General features: G+C 46.1%; 1 protein-coding gene across 3 annotated transcripts in view; it reads right to left on the bottom strand.

Moving 5' to 3' along the window:
- TNS3 (tensin 3) overlaps positions 1-23,948 on the bottom strand; it is a 307,228-nt gene that overhangs the window by 135,239 nt on the left and 148,041 nt on the right. For all 3 annotated transcript variants that reach the window (XM_030796137.1, XM_030796138.1, XM_030796136.1), the window contains exons 7-12: positions 23,866-23,916; positions 21,574-21,696; positions 14,935-14,999; positions 10,683-10,766; positions 1,160-1,272; positions 26-86 (exon numbers count right to left, since the gene is read on the bottom strand). In XM_030796137.1, coding sequence (XP_030651997.1) covers positions 26-86; positions 1,160-1,272; positions 10,683-10,766; positions 14,935-14,999; positions 21,574-21,696; positions 23,866-23,916 — 497 coding nt within the window. The remainder of the gene's footprint in view (positions 1-25; positions 87-1,159; positions 1,273-10,682; positions 10,767-14,934; positions 15,000-21,573; positions 21,697-23,865; positions 23,917-23,948) is intronic.

Genomic DNA, 23,948 nt, shown 5'->3' with positions numbered 1-23,948 from the left:
CAGCAGCAGCAGCAGCAGCACTCACTAGATGCCGGAGGTGTACACAGGCTGCATGGCTTGGTAGAGCTTCAGAAAGGGCCGGCACACTGAAAGAAAGGCACAACTGTCTGTAGAGGCATGACCGGTACAGAACGAACAGGAATTTGGCAATCAGAAAGACAGAAAGGGACGAGGAGACCAGGAGACTGCACCTGCGGCCTTTGAGATTTGGGAAGGCAGCACATGGAGCCACAGAAGCCTGCAGAGCAACACAGTTTGACCTTTATCCAAAGGGTGCTAAAGGCTCCTGAATTGAAGCCAGACTGCTTCAAAACCAACTAGCAGCTTGGCAAGGTCACTCTGGCCATAATGACCAGGGGGACCTGAAGGCACAGATGTACTTCAGAGAAAATAGAAACCTCTGAGCAAGCACCTGCATGGGACTGGCGAGGAGGGGCAAGGGTCCTGAATCCTGGCCATGTGCTGTGTGTGCCTGCATGGGACTGGGAAGGAGAGGACAGGGCCCTGACCCTCAGCCATGTGCCATGTGCCATGTGCTCCTGCATGGGACTAGGGAGGAGGGATAGGGCCCTGCTGACCCTCGGCCATATGCTCTGTGCACCTTTGGGGAACTGGGGATGTGGGGACAGGGCCCTGATCCCCAGTCGTGTGCTGTGCTCATCTAAGTGGGACAGGGAGGAGAGGGCTCAGGGCCCTCACCCTCATCTACATGCTGTGTGCTTTCCTGTGGGGTCATTTTAAAGGAGAAGGAGGAGATGGGCTCATGAGATGCGTCAGGGAAGACTGGGTCACATTCATGCCTCTCTTACTGGGCTTCTTCCATGGCTTGTGACCTCAAGGCCAACGGCACAGCTGACCCACCAGGGCTGCAGCCCAGAACAATGCTTGTCTGCCCGAGTCACTATGCATATACACAGGGGTATTTCTGATCACCCTTGCTGGCCGCCAGTCCCTCCCCTGATTAAATAACTTGGCCCAACCACATAAACATGGCGCTGTGACAACAGAAGAGGGACACAGTCAATCGCCAGGGAGGCAGAGGAGCAGATATTGGGCCCTCTTGGAAGGAAAGCAGAGGCTTATCTAAATTGAGGGGCCCAGGACCAGCCCCAAGTCTGGGCCAGCCAATCACAGGTGCCATGTCATGGAGGACACTCACCTCCACCTGTGTCGAAGTTGGGGGTGCCGTGGAGGATGACAAAATGCAGGAACAGGGGGGAGGCATTCATTTTCACCGATCCGGACAAAAGCCCACTGAGGAACTGAACGTACCTGCAAAAGGACAGCTGGGTTAGACTTCCCAGAAGCATCTTCAGCCCCTGCTGAGAAGGGAACTCAAGGAGAAACACATCCTGGCTGGGTCTGGGGCTCTGGGAGAGAACCGGTCCACTGCTCACAGCCAGGGGTTCTCAGCGTGGTGCTGCGCTAACAGGTCCGAGGGCTTCCCACCAGTGCACCAGGGACACCAAGGCACAACTGGCCTCTCAGCTTGAGCATCCCACACCTGAAAGGCCTCTGTGCCTGTCCACTGAACCTATTGCCGGGCAAAGCCAGGCCACAGGCCATCACAATCCCCACTGGTGAGCAGTGGAAGCAGAGGCCTGGCACACTGGTGGGCATGTGCTCTGTCACTAGCATTGCACATACGGCAGGGTCACGTGACCCAGGCCCAGAACCACTCACTGCACCTGCTGCTTTCTGCTCATACTCGGGACCCCTAAGAAAGGGCTGGAGTCCACACTCCCCTCCTACCCCGCAGCCTTACACGCCACATCTGGTAAGAGGCTGACCAGACTTCCTGCTGTCCCTCTCTCTTCAGGGCCCAGCTCCAAAGGTGAAGGCCATGTGGGCCGTCAGCCTCTCTGAGTGTAGGCATCAGCCTCATGCTTCCAACACTGACCGCACACAACTTCCATGAGCATTTGGTGGTCAAGCGGGAAGCTTCTACACTAGGAGCATCTGACTGCCGGGGTCCTCATGAGGCTTGACGTGGCAGCAGTGACCAGAAGACGAGCCAGAGGCTTGCCAAGCTCTCTGACGCTTCCCTGGCCTGTCCTGCCTGCTGGTGCCCTGCCTGGCATGGCCCCTGCCCTGAGGTCCCTCACCGTGGCCCCTGCACCCACACAACCTCCACTGTAGCCTCAACACCTTGCATGGAATCTGTGTTTCCATATCTGTTTCCACCAAAGTACTGTACTCTTTGCAGGAAATACCCAAACAACCAAAAACCCCGCAATATTTAACAATCTGTGCATCTCTCTATTGCCACAGCAGACTGAGGCAGGAAGTGGCAGGTGACTGTGCTGCCAGCACCTACAACCATCCTACCCCAAGCCAGAAATGGCCATCACAGACCTTGTGTTAAGAAAAAAAATCTCTCACTTATGCTGGCAATTCACACCCAGTCCCCTATTCAAGCAGTTAAATTTGTATACAAACAAACTGAACAAGAGAAGACTTCTGTTAAACAATACCAAAAAAAGGAAAACCCTACTTATAGTCCACCCACTAGGAAAATGTTAGAAAAGCGAGTTTGCTTCAGTTCAGTTACAATTCATAGTGAGAAACAGGGCATGTCAGTATTTCCATCTTCCTGGCAGCAAACTTCTCTTCTGCTCTCTCAGAACAGGACAAAACCTCACAAGAGTTGCAGAGGACAGACGCTCAGCCTGGAGACGTGGGGACCCTGTGAGGCCGATGACCAGACTTCAGTGGACCTCCAGGTGGCTCCCACACGCCTCCCCTGCAGGGTACTTTCTACCCTGGCAACAAGACTTCTCACCCTCAGTTGTACATAGGCAGACGAATGCATGAATTGTGTATTTTTAATCATTCAAATTTTACGCATTGTGGATTTCATGGGTCCTTTGGCTCCCTGGTTTTGAGTAAAAATGAGGAACCACAAATGCCTGGATTGAGAGGCCTAAGTCACCTTCTCTGGGGCATTTCCGCCCTCCCTCCAGCACAGGGCAGCCCTGGACACTGGGAAATCAGCTTCCTCAGCTCATCTGGTTTGTCAGTGGCACACTGAGTCCCACACCGCCTGGCCATGTGCTCGGGCGGTTCTGCAGTGACCACGCAGCTGAGACGGCCCTGTTCCCCGGGGGTGTTCTCAGTGCCCCATGTGCACTTGGACCAGGAATCTAGGTGAAGTCGATGTTTGTTTTATGACTTTATGCAAACATGGAAGGCTCTGGAGCGCTGGGCCTGAGGGGCTCCTGTTCATGGCAGCGTAAGGGGTCCAAGTAGCTGAGCCCAGAGTTAGCGCCAAGGTCCTATGAGGGGCAAACAGCCATCCTCCAGGAAATGACCCAGGTCTTGTACCATACTGTGGTCACAGAGCTTCATTTCTGCTGATGTGGCCTGGCCGGAATTGTTGCCCCTGCCACTAGACGAAGCACGAGAAGTATTTCCTTCAGATGAGGAGGGCCAAGCTGACAAGCTCCCAAAGAAGGCCAAAGTCTTCTTTGCCACGAGCTCCCAAAGAAGGCCAAAGTCCAGGGCCACAAGCCCAGTGGTGGTCAGAGGGGAAGGGAAGGAGGCTGTCACTGCCTGGGACCCAGGACTCCAGAGTCTTCTCCCCAAAACCAGTTCTCAACAGTCATCACCTCTCAGGTCAGTCTACAAAGGGCTGCTCAGGTGATAGTTTAACCAATCAAAAAGTAACCTCTTGGAATATAATTCTCATATGTCCTTTATAGAAAACAACTTTTTATGCATCATATTTTCAGGTAAATTAAAGACATAAAATGCTAAGGTAAATGTTATTTTTTTCTTCCTTCACATGCTTTCTTAATAAGGTAAGATTAACAACAACAAAAAAAACCCAACATATTGTTCAAAATCCCAAATAAAAGCATGCCTTTAAAAAACATGTTTTAAAAAATAGCAATGCCTTATAAAAACAACAAAGTTCACTGCAAATATAAGCTGTAGTGAATGCTATGAGATTGCAGACAGATAGCCAAGCATAGGTAATAGCACTGAGTTTGTGAGTGACTTCCTAGAGAACCACCATCAGTACCAAAGAAAAGAACATTCAGGTATGGATGAAAATAAGGGAGGCCAGGCGCGGTGGCTCACGCCTATAATCCCAGCACTCTGGGAGGCTGAGGTGGGCGGATCACCTGAGGTCAGGAGTTTGAGACCAGCCTAGCCAATGTGTTGAAATCCTGTCTCTACAAAAAATTAATTAATTAATTAATTAACTAATTTTAAAAATTAGCTGGTCATGGTGGCATGCGCCTGTAATCCCGGCTACACAGGAAGCTGAGGCATGAGAATTGCTTGAACCCAGGAGGTAGAGGTTGCAGTGAGCCTAGACTGCACCACTGCACTCCAGCCTGAGTGACAGAGCAAGACCCTGTCTCAAAGCAAAAAAAGAAAAGAAGGAGAAACAAACATAACAGGACAGAATTGCACAATTAGTTCATCCAGCTAACTATGGAAAGGATCAACTTTAACTTCGTATACATGGTATTTATCTGTGGCATTAAAGGTGGATATAAATGAATCAACTGTAGGGTATCAGATGCCCTCTAAAGACCATCCCAACAGCCTTATCCAAAATAAAATGTTCCTACTTAGTCAACACAGTTTTCAGAGCCGGGAAGATTAGAAACCAGATACTTTATAAAAACAGCTCCATTATTTTCCCATTGCTATCTTTTCTTTCTTTTTAGGAAATAACTCCCTGGAGATGATGTTTTCCGTGCTTCTTCGCAAACCAGTGAGTACATTTTAAAAACTAAAGGATTGATTTTAACTTGTAAGCAAACGAACACAAAAGCAGCTTGAAATTTTCAGTTGTCCCTTGCATTATTCACAGCCATTTCTAACAGCAAAAACTTCCATTTGGAATCTCCATAAATCTCCCTAAACATTTGAGTTGCACTAGACGTAAGCTTAAATCTGTCTGAAAAGGTGGGTGCATAAAAATCAGCATTCAAATGTTACTTTTCCAAGCAACAGGAACCATCATCACAGGACATCTTTCCCAACAGCTTACTCATTCTACATTCCCAGCACTCACAGACTCAGCCATGGCTGCAGGGGCAGCACCAACCAGCCAGGAAGGGTGAGCTGGGCCACCTGTTAGTGTCAGCCAAGCCTGGGCTGTTTCTTAACATTCTGCTGAGCATTCCCTTCCCTCTCATGTAATGGGGAGAATGAGACCTACACATTGGAATTGCTGCAAAGATGAGTCAGTTGCATGGACCTAAGGGTCAGAGTAGACCACGACACATCTGCCACAGCCTCTGCTCTCCTGAGGTATGCTGCCAGAGTGTAGGTGGCTTTGCCCACAGAGTTGGTGACTCAGAGGGGATGTCCAGGCCCAGGCAAAGTGTGTGGCTCCCTGAGGAATGGTCACCCTTTTTCCACAGGCTGTGGGCAGTAAGGAGGATGTGCAGGGAGGGGCCACAGGGGCATGAAGTAAAGCCTTTGCAAAAATTTTAACAGTGAGAGAAGTATGACAGTGAAAGAGATCTAATGTAACCAACCCCCATCTTGCCTTTAACCTCCTGGCTGCCTTTGGCTATTCCTGGGCTTGGACCAAACTAACTTTAGGAGAAAGTAAAGTTTACAGTTTAAACTTTATTATTCATTTACTACATTCTGTGAGTGCTGGGAATGTAGAATGAGTAAGCTGTTGGGAAAGACGTCCTGTGATGATGGTTCCTGTTGCTTGGAAAAGTAACATTTGAATGCTGATTTTTATGCACCCACCTTTTCAGACAGATTTAAGCTTTACGTCTAGTGCAACTCAAATGTTTAGGGAGATTTATGGAGATTCCAAATGGAAGTTTTTGCTGTTAGAAGTGGCTGTGAATAATAAAGCCCAAAACTAAACCACCTTTGTAAAACTAATGCAAGACCACTACATTGGGAGGATGAAAGCAGCTTGAATTCTGCCAAGGTATAGACTTAAAAGATTACTCTGGGGATCACAAGATTTGCAACTTCCTCAATTACTGCTAGAGATAACATCACCTTTGTAGAACCTAAGATTGGCCTTTTGAGATGTCTATTCAGGCTTTTGCATTTCTGACAACTGACAGCTCTACCTGACCTGCCAACTGTTCTCTGGCCCCACCCAGAAGCGGACTCAGAGGCAAGAGGGCCATTTTCCCCTATGATTGCACCCCCAACCACTCAGCAGCACCCCTTTCTCCCCAAAATATCTTGGAAAAAACCTAGCCTCCAAATTTTCCAGGGGGCTGATTTGGGTAGTAATAAAACTCTAGTCTCCTGTTCAGCCAGCTCTGCATGAATTAAACTCTTTCTCTACTGCAATTCCCCTGTCTTGGTAAATCGGCTCTATCTGGGCATTGAATAATGAACCCATTTGTCGGTTACAGAGACTACCTGAGGAGCCTCATCCTTTAGAGAATGTGGAAAACTACTCCCCTTGTATCTTTAAAGTATTCTTTCCGGCACCTGAGGTACTGTGTCAAAAATGACAGAAATATCGAAAATCAAATAATGCCATTTTTACAGGTAGTTAGACAGGCATGAGCAGGGCAGCAGAGGGCTCTTTCCTCACCCACTAGGAGAATGTTGGGTAATGGTTCGGCAATTATCACACTGCCTCTCTGAAAGTGATACACTGGCAGCTGGTGCCAGGAGGAGGCCATTTCCTGATGGTCCACACCTATTGCACTGTTAATTGAATGCAGGCTCCAGGGAGACACAATTTCTCGGGCACGTGCATTAACAGAAAAAATGGCAGAGTATGACCTTCTCAGGGCACATCACCAGAAAAGGGAAGAAACCCTCAGATAGGCATGCGCACAACTTCCTAAACATACTGCATGTGCTCACTTCCCAAGCAAAAGGAGGGCACTATGCATGCGGGCAGCCCCCACCAAGGGAAGAATCATGGGAAAGTGGCACAAGACATGGGAAGTGGGCCAGCCTATAAAGTCTAGGACCAAGGTTAAACACCACACTTGACCTTCATGTGCCCGCTTGGGTCTCTTCTAAGCATACTTTCCTTTCTTTCTTGTTCTAAAGCCTTTTAAAATAAACTTCCACTCCGGCTCTGAAACTTGTCTCTGTCTCTTTTTCTGCCTTATGCCCCTCAGTCAAATTCTTTCTTCTGAGCAGGCAAGAATTGAGGTTGCTGCAGACCCTTATGGATTCACTGGTGGTAACTCGGATACCTTCCACCAGTAACACTATATAGGATAATTTCTAGGACATCCTGATTTCTCCATGCCAAGACATTTGTTTGGTCTGTCTTCCCTTTACCTCAAAGGCACACCCAAATATGCATAGACAACATGACTGATGGTCTTAGGTGACTCCCACGTGGGGCCTCCCAGGGTCACCTTGGCAGGCAACACTCAGGAGAGATCAGCTCCCCAAAGAAACAACTGGCTACCTGTCACTTTCCCCATTAACTCAGTGATGGGGCCAAGAAACGTGTGCTGCTGTCTCAACTCTCTCAGAAGGAAAGGAAAGGCGGAAAAGAAAAGAGATGTCAGAAACGTTAATAATTTTAATATTATTTCCATGATGCTGATAATAAACCAAAACTATACCTGCATTTTTGGGGGGTAGGAGGAGACAGGGTCTAGCTCTGTCATCCAGGCTGGCATGCAGTGGGGCAATTACAGCTCACTGTAACCTCCAACTCCTGGGCTCAAGGGATTCTCCCACCTCAGCTTCCAAAGTAGCTGGGAGTACAGGTGTGTGCCATCACATCCAGCTAATTTTTTTTTTTTGTTTTTTAGATAGAGATGAGGTCTTCCTGTGTTGCTAAGGCAGGTCTCAAACTCCTGGACTCAAGGGATTGTCCTGCCTCAGCCTCCCAAAGAATCAGGATTACAGGCTAGAGTCACTGTGCCACACCCAGTATTTCTTTTTAACTACTTCTCAAAGAGGAAGGCTTCCAAGTTTAGGGAAGGAAGTTCAGGGGTGCCTCAATAACACAATGGTGGTCATCAGCACCAACAGGAGGCCACACCGGGGTGTCAACAAGCTCTTTCTCATGATTTGCTGACGACAAGGAAGGTATAAAAACAGAAAACTTACATGGGCACATGTAAGTTTTATGGGTCAGCTCCATGGGCCAACTGCTCCATGGCGTTTTAGTGTAACAAACAAGGTAACAAAGATTGACCTCCCATCAGAGTTGCTGTTGAGACTTCTGAGCTTCCCAGTCACAAATTCCTTGCTAATTAATTATTATCAAGAGTGATTATTATGAGTTTGACTTTAAAATGATTTCTTGAGCTCAGTCCTAAAACAGCCTGCAGCGCACCCATCCCACTCCCCAGGCCATTCAGGACAACAGAGAAGCCTCCCATCACAGAGCCTACTCCCACACAAGCTGTCCTCACACGTCCTTCTGGTCTCAAACTTTCCTCCAGATTTATCTTATGCATTCATTCATTTACATGCTCGATTACCATTTGGTGAGCATCTTTTCGTGCAGGCTCTGGTCAAGATAAAAAGAAAAGAGCTAGGAATAAGGGGCATTTCCCTAATCTCGGGAGCAGAGGGATTAACCTTGGAATGTAAAATTGAATCCAGCAAACATTAAACAATGCAAATGCTCTGGCTTCAAATGTGCAACGACGGGAAGGATGCATGAAAACCCTGGGCATGGGAACGTGAGAAGAGCAGGGCACAGTGGCTCACACCTGCAATCCCAGCATTTTGGGAAGCCGCAGCAGAAGGATTATTCAAGTTCAGGGGTTCAAGACCAGCCTGGGTAACACAGTGAGACACTGTTTCCACAAAAATTTTAAAATTAGCTATGCGTGGTGATGTGCGCCTATAGTCTCAGCTACTCAAGAGGCTGAGGTGGGAGGACTGCTTGAGCCCAGGAGGTTGAGGCTGCTGTGAGCCAAGATTGCACCACTGCACTCCAGCCTGGGTGACAGAGCAAGACTGTTTCAAAAAAAGAAAAAAGAGGCCGGGCGCGGTGGCTCACACTTGTAATCCCAGCACTTTGAGAGGCCGAAGCGGGCGGATCACGAGGTCAGGAGATCGAGACCACGGTGAAACCCCGTCTCTACTAAAAATACAAAAAATTAGCCGGGCGTGGTGGCGGGCGCCTGTAGTCCCAGCTACTCGGAGAGGCTGAGGCAGGAGAATGGCGTGAACCCGGGAGGCGGAGCTTGCAGTGAGCCAAGATTGCGCCACTGCACTCCAGCCTGGGTGACAGAGCGAGACTCCGTCTCAAAAATAAAAAAGAAAAGAAAAGAAAAAGAACAGAAAAAAAAGAAAATGAGGAGATATTTTCCCCCCTTTTCCCATATTCTTTTAATGTTATAAACAAGCTGCTGGTGCCGTAAGAAATAAGAACAAAAAAAAAGGAAAGATGACAGCTGGACTTCCTATGTGCCAAGCATTCTGCATGGGTTACTCCCTATTTACACCTCATTTTCCATGCAGGAGGTCATACGAATGTCACGATTTTGGAAACTGTTCAACAAAGAAATAACATTTAATGGTTCAAAAAAAAAAAAACCAAGTGACTGTTTAACTAAAATATTTTATAAAATGCTAGGTTTTCTGCACGCAACTTGCATTGCATGTGGGCCCTGTTGCTGACCACGGTCCCACACCCTAGCCCATGTTCCTCCAACACACCCGGTTTCAAGAGAAACAGAGCCAGGCCATTGGAAATAGCAAGACAAAAGGAAAAGGTGCGCCTCTGGTGATGCTTGAAATCCCTTTCTGCCCATCTACCCCCATGTCTGCTGACACAGCCCTCAGTTGCACTGGAGAAAACAGATACAAGGCATCAAAACTTGCATACACAAGGTCGGGTGTGCAACTACCTGTCTCCAAAACGGAACACCATTTGGCAATGACCTTGGCAATTCTCGTACAAATTCCCTGCTGTGGGCTTTGAAATATGCCATGGGGCTACCTGGTTGGCTCTAGGTGTCACCATCTGTGGAGGAAGTGCACCTGGATGGGGAGCCAGCTGTGGGTCCTTCTCACTGCCTCTCAGCCAGCCCTGCTCAGGTTCTTGACCTCAGCCTGCTGGGGCAGGCAGCAAAAGGAAAAAGTTCTGCACCCCACCATGGCTATTCCCCATCACTTACTGAGCACATTCCAGGGGCCAAGCCCAGGAGTAGAGAAGGTAGAGATGGGCAGCATGACAGAAAAATACTCCGTGGCCTCAGGGAACTGATGATCTACAAGAATTGGCCAAGTGCAACTGCTAATGTGTTTGTGTAAGTAAAGTTTTATTGGAATATAGCCACATTCCCTGATTTCCATATTGCCCAGGGCTGCTTTCATGTTAGAACAGTTGCGATAAAGATCCTGTAGCCTGCAAAGCCTAAAATATCCACTCTCTAGTCCATTGCAGAGAGAGTTCACTGACCCCTGGTCTAGCCAATAGAACCAAGTTCCAACATAATAATGGAAATCAAAACTCACTCACTGCAAGAGAGGAAACTGCCAACTGGAGCAAGTCCTCCCTCTACCTGTCAGTGCAAGCCAGCAGCATAGGGGCTCTCTCTCACCACAGACATGCAGGATGGCTAAGTCCTTAACCTCTGTGAGGGACAAGCCTCCCCACTACCTTCACAGTCTTTGGCATGACCCAAGAATACCACTTAGGTGTTGGGACAGAGGAGATGCCTCTTCTGTTTTCACATTTTTATATGTAAAATTTCATTCACCTCTTCACTCTGGCTTTGGGGATGTATACATACCGTTTTTGGGAAGGCTGCATTAAAGCTGAAACTTTGTCATCATAAAACTTCTTCATTGCAAACCTGTCAAGGGCCTGGTCGGCGCTGGAGGGGAGAGAGAGAGAGAGAGAGTTAACTCAATGGAGCTCACCCCACGTGGGTGCGTGACGGGGGATGTGTCTCATGGCTATTCAAAGCGACCAACTCCCACAAGGGGCTTCACCCTTTGCTGCACCTGTGCACACCCAATCCACCTGTCTCTTGTTAGACTTCATTTCCCCTGCAGGAATATACTGTTCTCAAAGTGGGAGCCATAGTGCAGGGTCAGAATTCTCATCTGAAATAACAGCTCCTTATCTAAAGGTATGATTCTTTAGATAAGTGCTGAGTACCCGGCTTGCAGAAGAACCAGCTGAGGCTTCTTAGCAGGCAGATGGTAGGCCTGGTGTCCAAAACTGTCCCTTGGCCACCCTACGTCCTAAATAAAGACCATTTTAAGTGGGCTCTGCGCAAGACAAGCAGGCAGACTCAAGTCTCAGGACCAGAGGGATGCAGGCAGCAACCTAGGGCAGGAGAGTCAACGGACCCCCCCAATGAAGTCCCAAGAGGCACCCTCGGGACACAAGTGGGCCAGCCTGTGCCCCGCCAGTATGTCACTCCCAGGACTGGGCTTGAGAAGGCTGCAGGGCACTGGGGTTGGAAAGGTACCTGAGGCCTCGGGGCTGCAGCATTGTTTTTGAAGTGACTGAAAGTAACCCTGCTTTCCAACAATATATTTGACCTTCAATGCCAGGTCCACAGTGCTCACAGGTAGTATCTGACAGAAACTTCCAGAAATCTCACAGCAGGGTACTCGTGGGATTTCCTGATATGACTTCAGCACAAATCCTGGAATATGAGCGCGGTGTCTTAACAATTCCAACTCATTTGAGCCAAATGCTTCCTTAAAACCCTGATAGGCCGGGTGCAGTGGCTCACACCTGTAATCCCAGCACGTTGGGAGGCCAAGGCGGGTGGATCACCTGAGGTCAGGAGTTCAAGACCAGCCTGGTCAACAGGGTGAAATACCGGCTCTACTGAAAATAAAAATTACCAGGGCATGATGGTGGGTGCCTATAATCCCAGCTACTTGGGAGGCTGAGGTGGGAGAATCACTTGAACCCGGGAGGCGGAGGTTGTAGTGAGCAGAGATCGCACCATTGCACTCCCGCCTGGGTGACAGAGTGAGATTCCATCTCAAAACAACAACAACAACACCAACAACACCTGATAAAGCAGGCCCCTTACTTAGAAAAACGTGTCTGTGCCCCTCTAGAGAAATGATGTACATAAGCACTGTGGACTTCATAAAAATACTGGTAGAGAGACAGGCAGGAGGAAAAAGATACATACTCAAAAGTAAGTTGAGTGTTTATAGCACAGAATGCTATAAAATGGACAACTTGCTTCGTGCATTTGCTAGGCAAGGGGCTGTGCTGGTGGGGCAGTCACAAACAGAAGGGCTCACTTTAGCACTGAGTCCATCACATACTGAGCAGGAGAGTGCAGCTCCATAGCCTCCCACTGACTTTTAAGCATTCCTTTTTCTGAAATTTACTTGTTTTATTAAATGCTGAGAATACATTTTGACCAATGTTTGTTTTCCATAGTAATATTAGAAGTAGTAGTAATATTAGTACTGGTTTTGTCTTTATAACTTATTTTTATGGTGTTGATACAAGAATGTTCTTCTTCACTGGTGACTTGAAGTTTCTGTTTTCTTCTGTTTGCAGTTTGTGATAAAGATCTCAAACTTGTGCTTGTGCTATCTGGGATTACTCTACTTCTGGAATATAATCTAAGAGGGAACATCGTAGAAATGATCAAAGATATATGTATAAGAATGTGTTCATCATGGCAAGCTTTGCAGTAGAAAATAACTGGAAGCAACCTAAATTACAAAAAAAAAAAAAAAAAAAAAAAACACTTGGGAGGCCAAGGTGGGCGAATCACGAGGTCAGGAGTTCAAGACCAGTCTGGCCAACATGGTGAAACCACATCACTACTAAAAATACAAAAAATTAGCTGGGCGTAGTGGCGGGCGCCAGTAATCCCAGCTACTTGAGAGGCTGAGGCAGGACAATCACTTGAACCTGGAGGTGGAGGTTACAGTGAGCCAAGATCACGCCACTGCACTCCAGCGCCGGCAACAGAGTGAGACTCCGTCTTAAACACACACACACACACACACACACACACACACACACACACACACACAAAAAAAAAAAAAAAAAACTGGAAGCAACTTGGATAGGCAAAATCAACAAATGCTTAAATACATAACATATCCATTGAATAAAGTGCTATGCTGCCACTGATGTTGGGGAATGATGCGTATAAAATGATATTAATGTAGAAAAGCAAGTCACAAAAAGCATGTGGTATCAGCCCATTTAATTGAAAGGCACTTAATACTACTACTCCTACTAATCACAGCAGCGTTAATGATAGCCAATACCTGAGTACCGATGCTGTTCTAAGTGCTTTTTGTGTAACATATGTTGAACTGTCACAACATTCTGGGAAGTAGGACTACCATCATTTTCCAGGTAAGGATGCTGAGGCTTAGAGAGATTCAGGTAAATTGCCTGACACATGCAGCTGAAATACATATTGACTATTGAGAGAAAACAGAGTTTGTAGCAAGTGTCAAAGGTGTGTTTTTAGCCCTAAGACATCTACCCTTCCCAAAAAATCCAGGACTACCCACAGTGCATGGAACTTCAGTTCAGGCAGTACTACTTTGCTGGGGATAAAAATGCTCAGGTGTGGCTGGGCGTGGTGGCTCACGCCTGTAATCCCAGCACTTTGGCAGGCCGAGGCGAATGATCACCTGAGGTTAGGAGTTCAAGACCAGCCTGGCCAACATGGTGAAACCCTGTCTCTACTAAAAATACAAAAAAATTAGCTGGGCATGGTGGCACACACCTATAATCCCAGCTACTCAGGAGGCTGAGGCAGGAGAATCGCTTGAACCTGGGAAGCGGAGGTTGCAGTGAGCCAAGATTGTGCCACTGCACTCCAACCTGGGCAACAGAGCAAGACTCTGTCAAAAAAAAAAAAAACAGAAGTGCTCAGGTGGTCTCTGTCCAGAACCAGCCGGGCTATGTTTAGTCACCAACCAAATGTCTTTGGCATCATTGAGGGATGGATGTGCCCAGGAATCTCGATTTTCCTGGCACACACACACACCGATGATTATTCTCACCAAGAGGGTATCTGATTTTCACTTGGGGGTTGGTTTCCTCCCTGGCAGGCACCAACTCCCCAGTTGGTTTCCAGAGAAAACATTCAGAAAGTCAAATTTCACTCCTTGGTGCTAGAAAGGAAAAGGTTTATCGGCTGATATGAATAGGCTTCTATTTCCTCAGAATGGAAAGCTCAGGCTTTACAAAGAGGCCATTGAGAAGACAGGGCAGATGCAAACGCAGACCCCATAAATAATGGTATTTTCTGCACTGCATTTCAGCGAGAGTGAAGATCTGCACTCTGGGAAGGGTCTGGGTGTACACCACAGCTGCCCAGGGCCAGGAGGATGGGCATAGGGCTGAGGTCCTTGTGGCCCTGCCGTGTTTGTGTCATGTCTGGCTAAGGGGACCCGAGTGGCACCTCCAAAGTCTCCACGATTACAGTTCCATCTCATGGAAACCAGCCCAGACCTGGCTCTCTGCTCCTAGGCTGTGAGATCATGAGCAAGCTGCCTGGCTCCTCTGAGCCTCACCTCCCTCATCCATGCAATGGGAATGATAGTAACTGCCTCATGGGTTAGTTAGGAGAATTCAGGGAGAAAAGGAAAATATTCAGTATACTTCCCAGAGGCCCAGTGCCTGCAGAAGAGGTGGCTGTCATCATCATTATATACAAGGTATGAGCTGATTTAGTGAGACCACTCTGTTCTTTTCATAATGGTGACTTTTATCTCTGTTACTTTTTATTAGAGAATTCTCTATTAAAGAACAAGGGACAGTGGGGCCACTTATTTTTTTAATGCCTCCATGGAAGTACTTAGAATCAATCATACATAGTCACCCAACCTGGAAAATGCCATTTTCACAAGTGTAAACGCTTAAGGAAACTGGGTTTCCAGGCACTGACCACCCCAGCACTGGGGGATGGGAAACACAGGTCAGCCGAGCCCTTGGTATCCAGAACAGCTCCCGCACAGACAGCCTTCAGCCCCATGCAGGCTCAGCTTTTAGCACCTCAAGACAATGAGTTGACATCTTCATCCTACCTGGCTGAGACGTTGGTGAAATGCATGTAGGATGATATGACCACTCCTATGCGTCCTTTCCCGCCCTGCAGGAGACAAAAGATCAGATGATTTTCTCTGAAATCCCACAGCAGAGATGTAATTAGAACAGGAAAAGTCTCACTAGTGGACAAAATAATAGAGAGCCTGCTTTGGAGGTAAGGCCAGCATTACCTGCAGCCTTCCTGTCTGGGAAAGTCAGTACCCAGTGCAACTGGAGTCTCTGCAACAGGGAACCTGCACGCTGGGTGCAAACAGTAAGAGTGGGTGCTAACTGGAGCAGCAGTAGAAGCCCAGGAGGGCAGACCAACACAGCAGCTGCCTGTCATTTTACCCAATTAGGCTGGAAGAAACTGTGCCAGGAGCTGCAGCAATTAGCATGACTTAATTATCCAGGTCAGACAGAAGCGAACGCCTGCCTGCTCACGGGCTGACAATGATCAGGGCTGCACACACAGCTCAGCATGATGGGACATAGATTCCAGCTCACTGGCAGCACTGCCAGCACCTGAGCTCCAGGTACACCCCCATAGCCAGCTCTCATTACACGTAGAGGAACCACTGTCACAGGCAGGCGTTCTGGAAAAGGACTCACTCAAACCATAACCACAGACACCAACAGCCCAGCCCACAGACCAGCAACACCAGCAGGAGAAGCAGAAACTACTGGACAGGCCACCCTCACCCAGGGCCACAAAGTGCCACCTTCTAGAACATACTCTTACCATCTACAACAGCAGACTGCCAAACACAGTCCAGGAGCTACTTCTGCCCATTACCTACTTTCCCACAACTTGTGAGCCAAGAGTTAGTTTTACGTTTTCTAGCCCTTAAGAAAAAATTTTGAAAAGATTCCATGCCATGTGAAAATGTGTTGACGTTCAGATTTCAATGTCCATACACAAAGTTCGACTAGAACATGGCCACTCCCATCTGTTTACCTACATCCAGGGCTGCTTCCACTCTCACTGCAGGGGTAGGTTTGAGTATTTGCAGCAAGACCATGGGGACTGAAAAGTGTAAAATACAATCTGGCTCTTTTTAAAAATATTTTCCAACCCCTGATCTGGAATCACATAAAGCCAAAAAGGCAGGGCCTCTAATATGTAGCTCCCTAACTTCTTGAGAAGAAACTACTGATCAAATTCAAGTCACAATTCTGATAAGCCCAGTCATACATGAATGTCACCCAGGAGCTTCCTTCTCTCTGTCAGTGAAAGTCAAGAGCATGCCTTATAGATACTCAATGCGGGCACTTGTTACACTCTTTGCAGCTGCATCCTGGCTTGTGCAGTTATTAACGGTATGGCTACTAGTATACCTCTTGCATAAAACTGTATTTGACAGCAATTCACCTACAAAGAAACAACAGCTCAGCCAAACAGGCACACATGGTGGTGACATTCACCCCATTATCAATCGCTTTTGTGGCACTATTTATGGATATATAAAGCAAGTATTTTTTTTTTCTTTTTTTTTTTTTTTGAGACAGAGTTTCGCTCTTATTGCCCAGGCTGGAGTGCAATGGCATGATCTCGGCTCACGGCAACCTCTGCCTCCCGAGTTCAAGCGATTATCCTGCCTCAGCCTCCCGAGTAGCTGGAATTACAGGCATGCCATCACCATGCCCGGCTAATTTTCTGTATTTTTAATAGAGACAGGGTTGCTCCATGTTGGTCAGGCTGATCTCGAACTCCCGACATCAGGTGATCCCCCCGCCTCGGCCTCCTAAAGTGCTGGGATTACAGGCATGAGCCACTGGGCCCGGCCTATAAAGCAAATATTAAAAGACCTGAAGGGACAGATCGAAATACCACAACTGTAGGGGACTTCAGTACCCCATTTTCAACAATGGAGAGATCACCTAGACAGAAAACCAGTAAGAAAACAGGGTACTCAACCTGCACTTTAGACCAAGTAGACCTTACAGACATATACAGAACATCACATCAGAATATGCATTCTTCTCAAGTGCACGCAGAAAGTTCTCCAGGATAGATGGCATGTTACGCCACAAAACAAACCTTAACGAATTTAAGGAGACTGAAATCATATCCCGTATCTTTTCTTTTCTTTTTTTTTTTTTTTTTTTTTTTTAAATAGAGTCTCCCTCTGTCGTCCAGGCTAGAGTGCAGTGGCATGATCTCAGCTCACTACAACCTCCACCGCCTGGGTTCAAGCGATTCTCGTGCCTCAGCCTCCCGAGTAGCTGGGAATACAGGCGTGTGCCACCACGCCCAGCTAATTTTTTTGCATTTTTAGTAGAGACGGGGTTTTGCCATGTTGGCCAGGCTGGTCTCGAACTCCTGACCTCAGGTATCTGCCCACCTTGGCCTCCCAAAGTGCTGGGATTACAGGCATAAGCCACCGTGCCTGGCCTCAAGTGTCATTTCTGACCATAGTGGTATGAAACTAGAAATCAATAACAGGAGGAATCTTGGAAAATTCACAAGTTTATGGAAATTAAACAGCATACTCCTAAATAACTACTGGGTCAAAGAAAAAAAGTCAGAAGAGAGATTTAGAAATATCTTGGGAAACACAAAAATTGAAACACAACACACCAAAACTTACAGGATGCAGCAAAAGCAGTTGTAAGAGGAAAGTTTAAGGCAATAAATTCCTATGTTAAAAGACAAAAAACTGTCAAATAAAAAAACCTAATGTTAGGCCGGGCGTGGTGGCTCACGCCTGTAATCCCAGCACTTTGGGAGGCTGAGGTGGGTGGATCACGAGGTGAGGAGATCAAGACCATCCTGGCCAACATGGTGAAACTCCATCTCTATTAAAAATACAAAAATTAGCTGGGTGTGGTGGCACGTGCCTGTAATCCCAGCTACTAGGGAGGCTGAGGCAGCAGAATCACTTGGACCAGGGAGTTGGAGGTTGCAGTGAGCCAAGATCACACCACTGCACTCCAGCCTGGTGATGGAGTGAGACTCCATCTCAAAAAACAAAACAAAACAAAAAACCTAATGTTGCACCTGAAGGACAAAGAACAAACTAAACCCCAAATTAGCAAAGGAAGGAAAAAACAAAGATCGGAGCAGAAGCAAAGAAGAGACTAGAAAAACAATAGAAAAGATCAACAAAACTAAGGGTTGGGTTTTCCGAAGACTAACAAAATTGACAAACCTTTACCTAGACTAAGATAAAAAAAGAAAACTCAAAATCAGAAATGAAAGAGTCATCATAACTGATGCCATGTAAGACACAAAGAAACACAAAAAACTATGAACAATTACATAGCAATAAATTGGATAACCTGGAATAAACTCATCAATTCCTCGACACATACAACCTACCAAGACTGAATCGTGAAGAAACAGAAAATCTGAACAAAACAATAACAAGTAACGAGATTGAATCAGTAATATAAAGAAAATATAAGGAAATATAAAGAAAAGCCCAGGACCTGATCACTTAACTGATGAATTCCATCATTGAAAAAAAGAGAAAATTTTGCTATGGTTTAAATATTAGCCTCTTCTAAAACTCATATTGAAATTTAATCTCCAATGTGGCAGTGTGGAGTGGTGAGGCCTTTAAGAGATGATTGGGTCATGAGGAACCTTGCCTTCATGAATGGGTTAATACATCTGTGGATTAATTCACTAATGGGTTAATGAGTTATCACAGGAGCGGGACTGGTGGCTTTCTAAGAAGAGGAAGAGAGACCTGAGCTAGCACCCTCAGCCCCCTCACCATGTGATGCCCCATGCAGCCTCAGGACTCTGCAGAGTCCCCAACAGCAAGAAGGCTCTCACCAGACACAGCCCCTTGAGATTGGACATCTCAGTCCCTATAAATATTAATGTAAGAAATAACTTCCTTTTCTTCACAAATTACTCAGTTTCACATATTCTCTTATAAGTAACAGAAAACAGACTAATGCAAACTCTGCCAGAAAGCTGAAGAAATGCAAACACTTTCAAACTCATTTTACAAGGCCAAAAGTACCCTGATATGAGGTCTTTCTTAATGCAATAGTAAGTATTTAAGGCTTTGCAGGCTGCAAGGTCATTTCAACCATTCAAACCTACCCCTGCATTGTGGGTGGAAGCAGCCACGGATGTACGTGAACAGGTGAAGGTGGCCATGTTCCACTCAAACTTTACATAGGGAACCGAAGTAGGACATCTTCATATAATGTTCACGTAAATACAGCTCTTAGCTCACAGGATGTAGAAAACACAAGAGGGCACGATAGGCTCATGGACTGTCACGTTTCAGTGCAAGCTGCATTCTTTTGGACTTGGAACTGTTCTTAACAAAAATCATAGAATCACTAATTGCACAATTTTCCATGGGTATTCTTCACCATGGACTCAGAAACAAAAGGTATGGTGTGAACGAAATCTCCCAAAAGAACTGCAGGCCATTTCTGGTCAGTCAATAACCAGGGTGTGGAGGGGTGAGGAGGAGACTGCACACACCCACACAGACACAAGCCTCTGCATCCCACGGCAGAATGGGAAGCATAGCAGGACCGACCCTCACTCTGTTCCCGCCCAGGCTGAGACAGGCCCAGCTATGCTAGAAATTCCTGGCATGTGTGGAAGGAAACACACATTCTGCAAAGCAGGCGGATTTTGGCAAATGTCAGCGATTTCACCCCCGCAGTGATGATGATGAACTTCTGTTAACATCGACATCAGCAATTTCAAATTAAAAGAGGGCTTATCTCTCAGGGCACAGTTTCTAAGCGTTTCAAAAATGGTTTACATGGCACCAGAAGAGGGCAAGAGATTAGCAAATCACTTCTGAGAAGTTTCAACATGTTCCCATGAATTCCACTAACAAGAGCTGTCCAGAAAGCCCAAAGTTGCTTAGCAAAAGGATGCATTTTAGAAAGCTCTAGGTGGTCCCCAATGGGACCCATATGTTTTAAATAATCTCATCATTTATTTCAATTTCATTAAAAAATTGAAGTGAACAACAACTAAAATGGAATAAATGGCCAAGGATGGCACTTTTCAAGTCCAGCAACTCCAAGAGTCTTCTGACAATGCAGCTGGCAGCAGGTCTGGGTGCACCCTAGAACGTGCACTTTCCACAGGTGCTGCTGCTGGCCCAGGCCCACAGGTCAGGAATGCTGTTTAGAACAGCTTGCTATGTGACCCTGGGCAATGATGATCCATCAATATCAGGCTCACTGTGTCAAAATCACCACACTAAGCCTGAAAAACATAGGTTGTTTTAATTAACAAGAATTATATTGATTTAAAAGTCTGTCTGAATATCTCTCTCTCTCTCTCTCTCTTTCTCTCTCTCTCTTAGTTTGCACCAAAACACAATTTGGGTGAAGGATCCATAATTTAACCTAATACTTGAAAAGATCAGGTCATCATAGACAATTTGGTGGTCCTAATGGGTATGACTGTCCATTTGCAGGGAAAATATGATCAAGTTAGATGTGAGGAAAGAGAACACCAGATAGAAGCAAATAACATCTGTGTGCCCCGATGGAAGTTTTCTGCAAATCAAATGGTCATCAAATGCCTTACAGCTGTAAACACCATCCGCAAGCCAGCCTACCTAGTGCCCTTGCAGGAAAGATATACTGAGAGTCTAATGTAACTCAAAGGGAAGCTTCTTTCAAACTAAATTCCATAATACAATGGATTTCTGTGCAGTTTTTTAGTGTGAAAGAGTCCGGAAGAAAAAAGAAAAAACACTTCTATCTTGAACCGTCAACACTTCCTAGATACTTTGATAGTCCTAAGAATGCTTTGTCAAACACACAAAATAGGGAGCTGCCCATTAATGAACAGTGACCCCAGCCCACTGGCTACATCCTTTCCCAAAGGATTCCTCCCTGACTCAAGGTGTGACTGGGATAAGAGCTTTTCTCTAATAATAAGTTTCTGGCAGGAGGGTTAAGCTTCACACACTTACCCCTCAGTGAGTCTGCTTTCAGTCCAACCCCTTTCAACACCAATCACATTTGAGGAGCAGTACAAAGCAGCTGAGAAAACTGGGAATTAAGAGGAAAGATCCCAGGAGTTGGGAGGAGGAAGCATGGAAGGAACCCGATGCAGCCAGGAGGAGGAGTGCCCACCAGCTGTACACCTGGCCTGCCGGCATCCACCAAGCCTGCTGGGGCTGACACACAGACAGTCCCGGCCACTCTGTGAAGATGCACAGGTCGTGCCTGCACTGCAATGGCTCCACATGGAAAGGACGACATGTTTACTGCAATGGCATCATGCCATCATCTAGTCCATCAATTGATTACCATAACTCAAGACAGCATGGAAAGTCTGACACAGTCCATCTGAAAAGGGCATAGCTCTTTTGAAAAGGAGGGCTTTCCATGAAAAATAAAATTTAATAAAAATGAAACGATTTGCTCTCATAACTGTGATCAATTTGGGGTCAATAGTTTCAAATGTCCAGCTACACATTCAGGGACCACAATCCTACAAATTCCAAAGCCAAACTTGGGGAGGTGTGATAACTCTTTGTTTCCTTCTTTAAGAGCAAGTAGGAAAACCTAAAGACAAACCACATCACACCAGCTCAAAGCGGAAATGTGCTCAGATGCAGCATTGGTCTCCATCTCAACTCCAAAGGCTGAAGCCTAGACAGACCCCCAAATGTGAGAGGGGGCGTGCTCACCCTGCAGTGAATGACGACCACACGCTGGGGGTTGCTGTTCAGCCAGGACTCCTGCGCCTTGCATATGGTACACATCTTATCCAGGGGCGGTGCGTGGAGCTCCGGCCAGCCCACATCCATGATCTGCAACAAGACAGGGGAGCTTCCTCAGTTTCCATTTCCTGAAACCTTCTGAGGCCATCTCACAATGACTTCTTTCATCATCAATACATTTCATTTGGGAGTAAAGAACATGCTGGGTGACCCTTTCCTAAAACTCAGTGAGCATGAGGACCAACTTCCTTCACTGGAAGCATTATACTGCCTCTTCTTCCAGGGGCTCATCTGCTCTTCTGCAGCTGGGGTGACAATTCTAGAAAGGTCTTTGAGTTGCTGATGGTGCAAGTTGTGTGAAGAGGGCCACAGTCCAGTGAGATCTCAAACAGGAGTCCTAGGCCTAAGCTGCTGCCAAAATCTCCCCACTCGGGTTAAAATCCCAGTTTGGAGAGTGCAGCCAGCCATCTCCCACAACACCTCAGAGACAATCTCCTGGAAAGGCAGGACTTAAGGAGGAAGCACCTTCAAAACCCTGATTAAGTTTGGTGCTTGGACAAAGAAAATCACCACCATGGCCGGGCGCGGTGGCTCACGCTTGGAATCCCAGCACTTTGGGAGGCCGAGGCTGGCGGATCACGAGGTCAGGAGATCAAGACCACGGTGAAACCCCGTCTCTACTAAAAATACAAAAAAAAAAAAAATTAGCCGGGCGTGGTGGCGGGCGCCTGTAGTCCCAGCTACTCGGAGAGGCTGAGGCAGGAGAATGGCGTGAACCCGAGAGTCGGAGCTTGCAGTGAGCCTAGATTGCGCCACTGCACTCCAGCCTGGGTGAAAAAGCGAGACTCCATCTCAAAAAAAAAAAAAAAGAAAAGAAAAAAAGAAAATCACCACCATGTGCTAAAGACACAGTGACTTGGTGCAGAACTGCAGCTCTGAGCGTCCTGAGGCACACACAAGTCCACAGTGGCCACACGGGGGTGTTGCTTTTCCTTGATTTCCTTTTGTCAGTAGGGCGAGGACAAGGAGCTCTATCTTATGATGAAAGTTGTAGAAATACTGTAAGATTGTTGGATATTTCAGAAAACTGCCAGGAAGTAGGAAAAGTCACTACCCCTGCCACCACTCAAAGATAACCACTGCAATGTTTTCATGAATCCCTTAGTCTCTTTTCTATGTACATTTAGCATAATTGAGATACTATTATACATAAATTCTGTACTCTACTATTGTTAACTAGTATTAAAATAGGCAACTTATCATGTTTCTGCTTTGTTACTCTAATGACTGCAAAATATTTCAACTTATAGAATATACATACATATATGTACCACAACTTATGTTGACTCAGTCTTAAAATTATCCCAAACTTTGCTATTGAAAATGATCATGAAGGGTGAGGGGCAAGGGGAATGAGAGCATTAGGACAAATACCTAATGCATAAGGGGCTTAAAACCTAGATGACAGGTTGATAGGTGCAGCAAATCACCATGGCACATGTATATCTATGTAACAAACCTGCACGTTCTGCACCTGTATCCCAGAACTTAAAGTAAAATTTGAAAAAATTTAAAAAAAATTTTTTTAAATGAAAATTATCATGAAAGGAGTGGATTACTATGACCATAAAGAGATACTAGAAGAAGAGAGCCCCATGCTGATGGAAATGTTTTGTCTCATTTGTGGTGGCTTAACAAATCTATACACATGACGCAGTTTAGATTTGTTCTATACATATATTTGTTATAGATTTGTTCCACGCATATATATATATGCAGTATATATGAAAGATCCCAGGAGGCGGGAGGAGGAAGCATCATGTGTATAGATTTGTTCTATACATATATATGTAGTATTTATCATCTATACACACGATGCCGAGAAACACACATGTATACAAAACCAGGGAAATGTGAGTGAGGTCCACGGACTATACCAATGCCAGCTTCCTGACCTAGATATTTTACTATTAGTGTTGTAAGATTCTCCCACTGGAAAGACTGGGTGAGAAGTACAGGAGATCTCTGTATTATTTTCACAACTTCCTATGAATCTCTAACTATTTCAAACTTAAAAAAAAAGTAATTAAAACAATTGATATGAACAATTGTTTGAATTGTCCATATACTGATACGAACAATTCCTAATACTTCTTATCAAGTCACATTCCACAAAGACTAGTAGCAAACTATTTTTGCACAAAATAAGCATTGTTTACATTTTACAAAACGCAGAATATAAAGGGATGAACTCCATACCTTTGGGTTAAGCTTCGTAAGGTCATATCTCTTTTCTGAAAGGTTTAATACCTATAAAGGAGAGAAAAAAATGCCTTGCATAA

The sequence above is a fragment of the Nomascus leucogenys genome, chromosome 17 (assembly GCF_006542625.1).
Source record: "Nomascus leucogenys isolate Asia chromosome 17, Asia_NLE_v1, whole genome shotgun sequence".
Classification (NCBI taxonomy): domain Eukaryota; kingdom Metazoa; phylum Chordata; class Mammalia; order Primates; family Hylobatidae; genus Nomascus; species Nomascus leucogenys.
The sequence above is the reverse complement of the archived record's forward strand: the minus strand, read 5'-3'. Positions and strand labels throughout refer to the sequence as shown.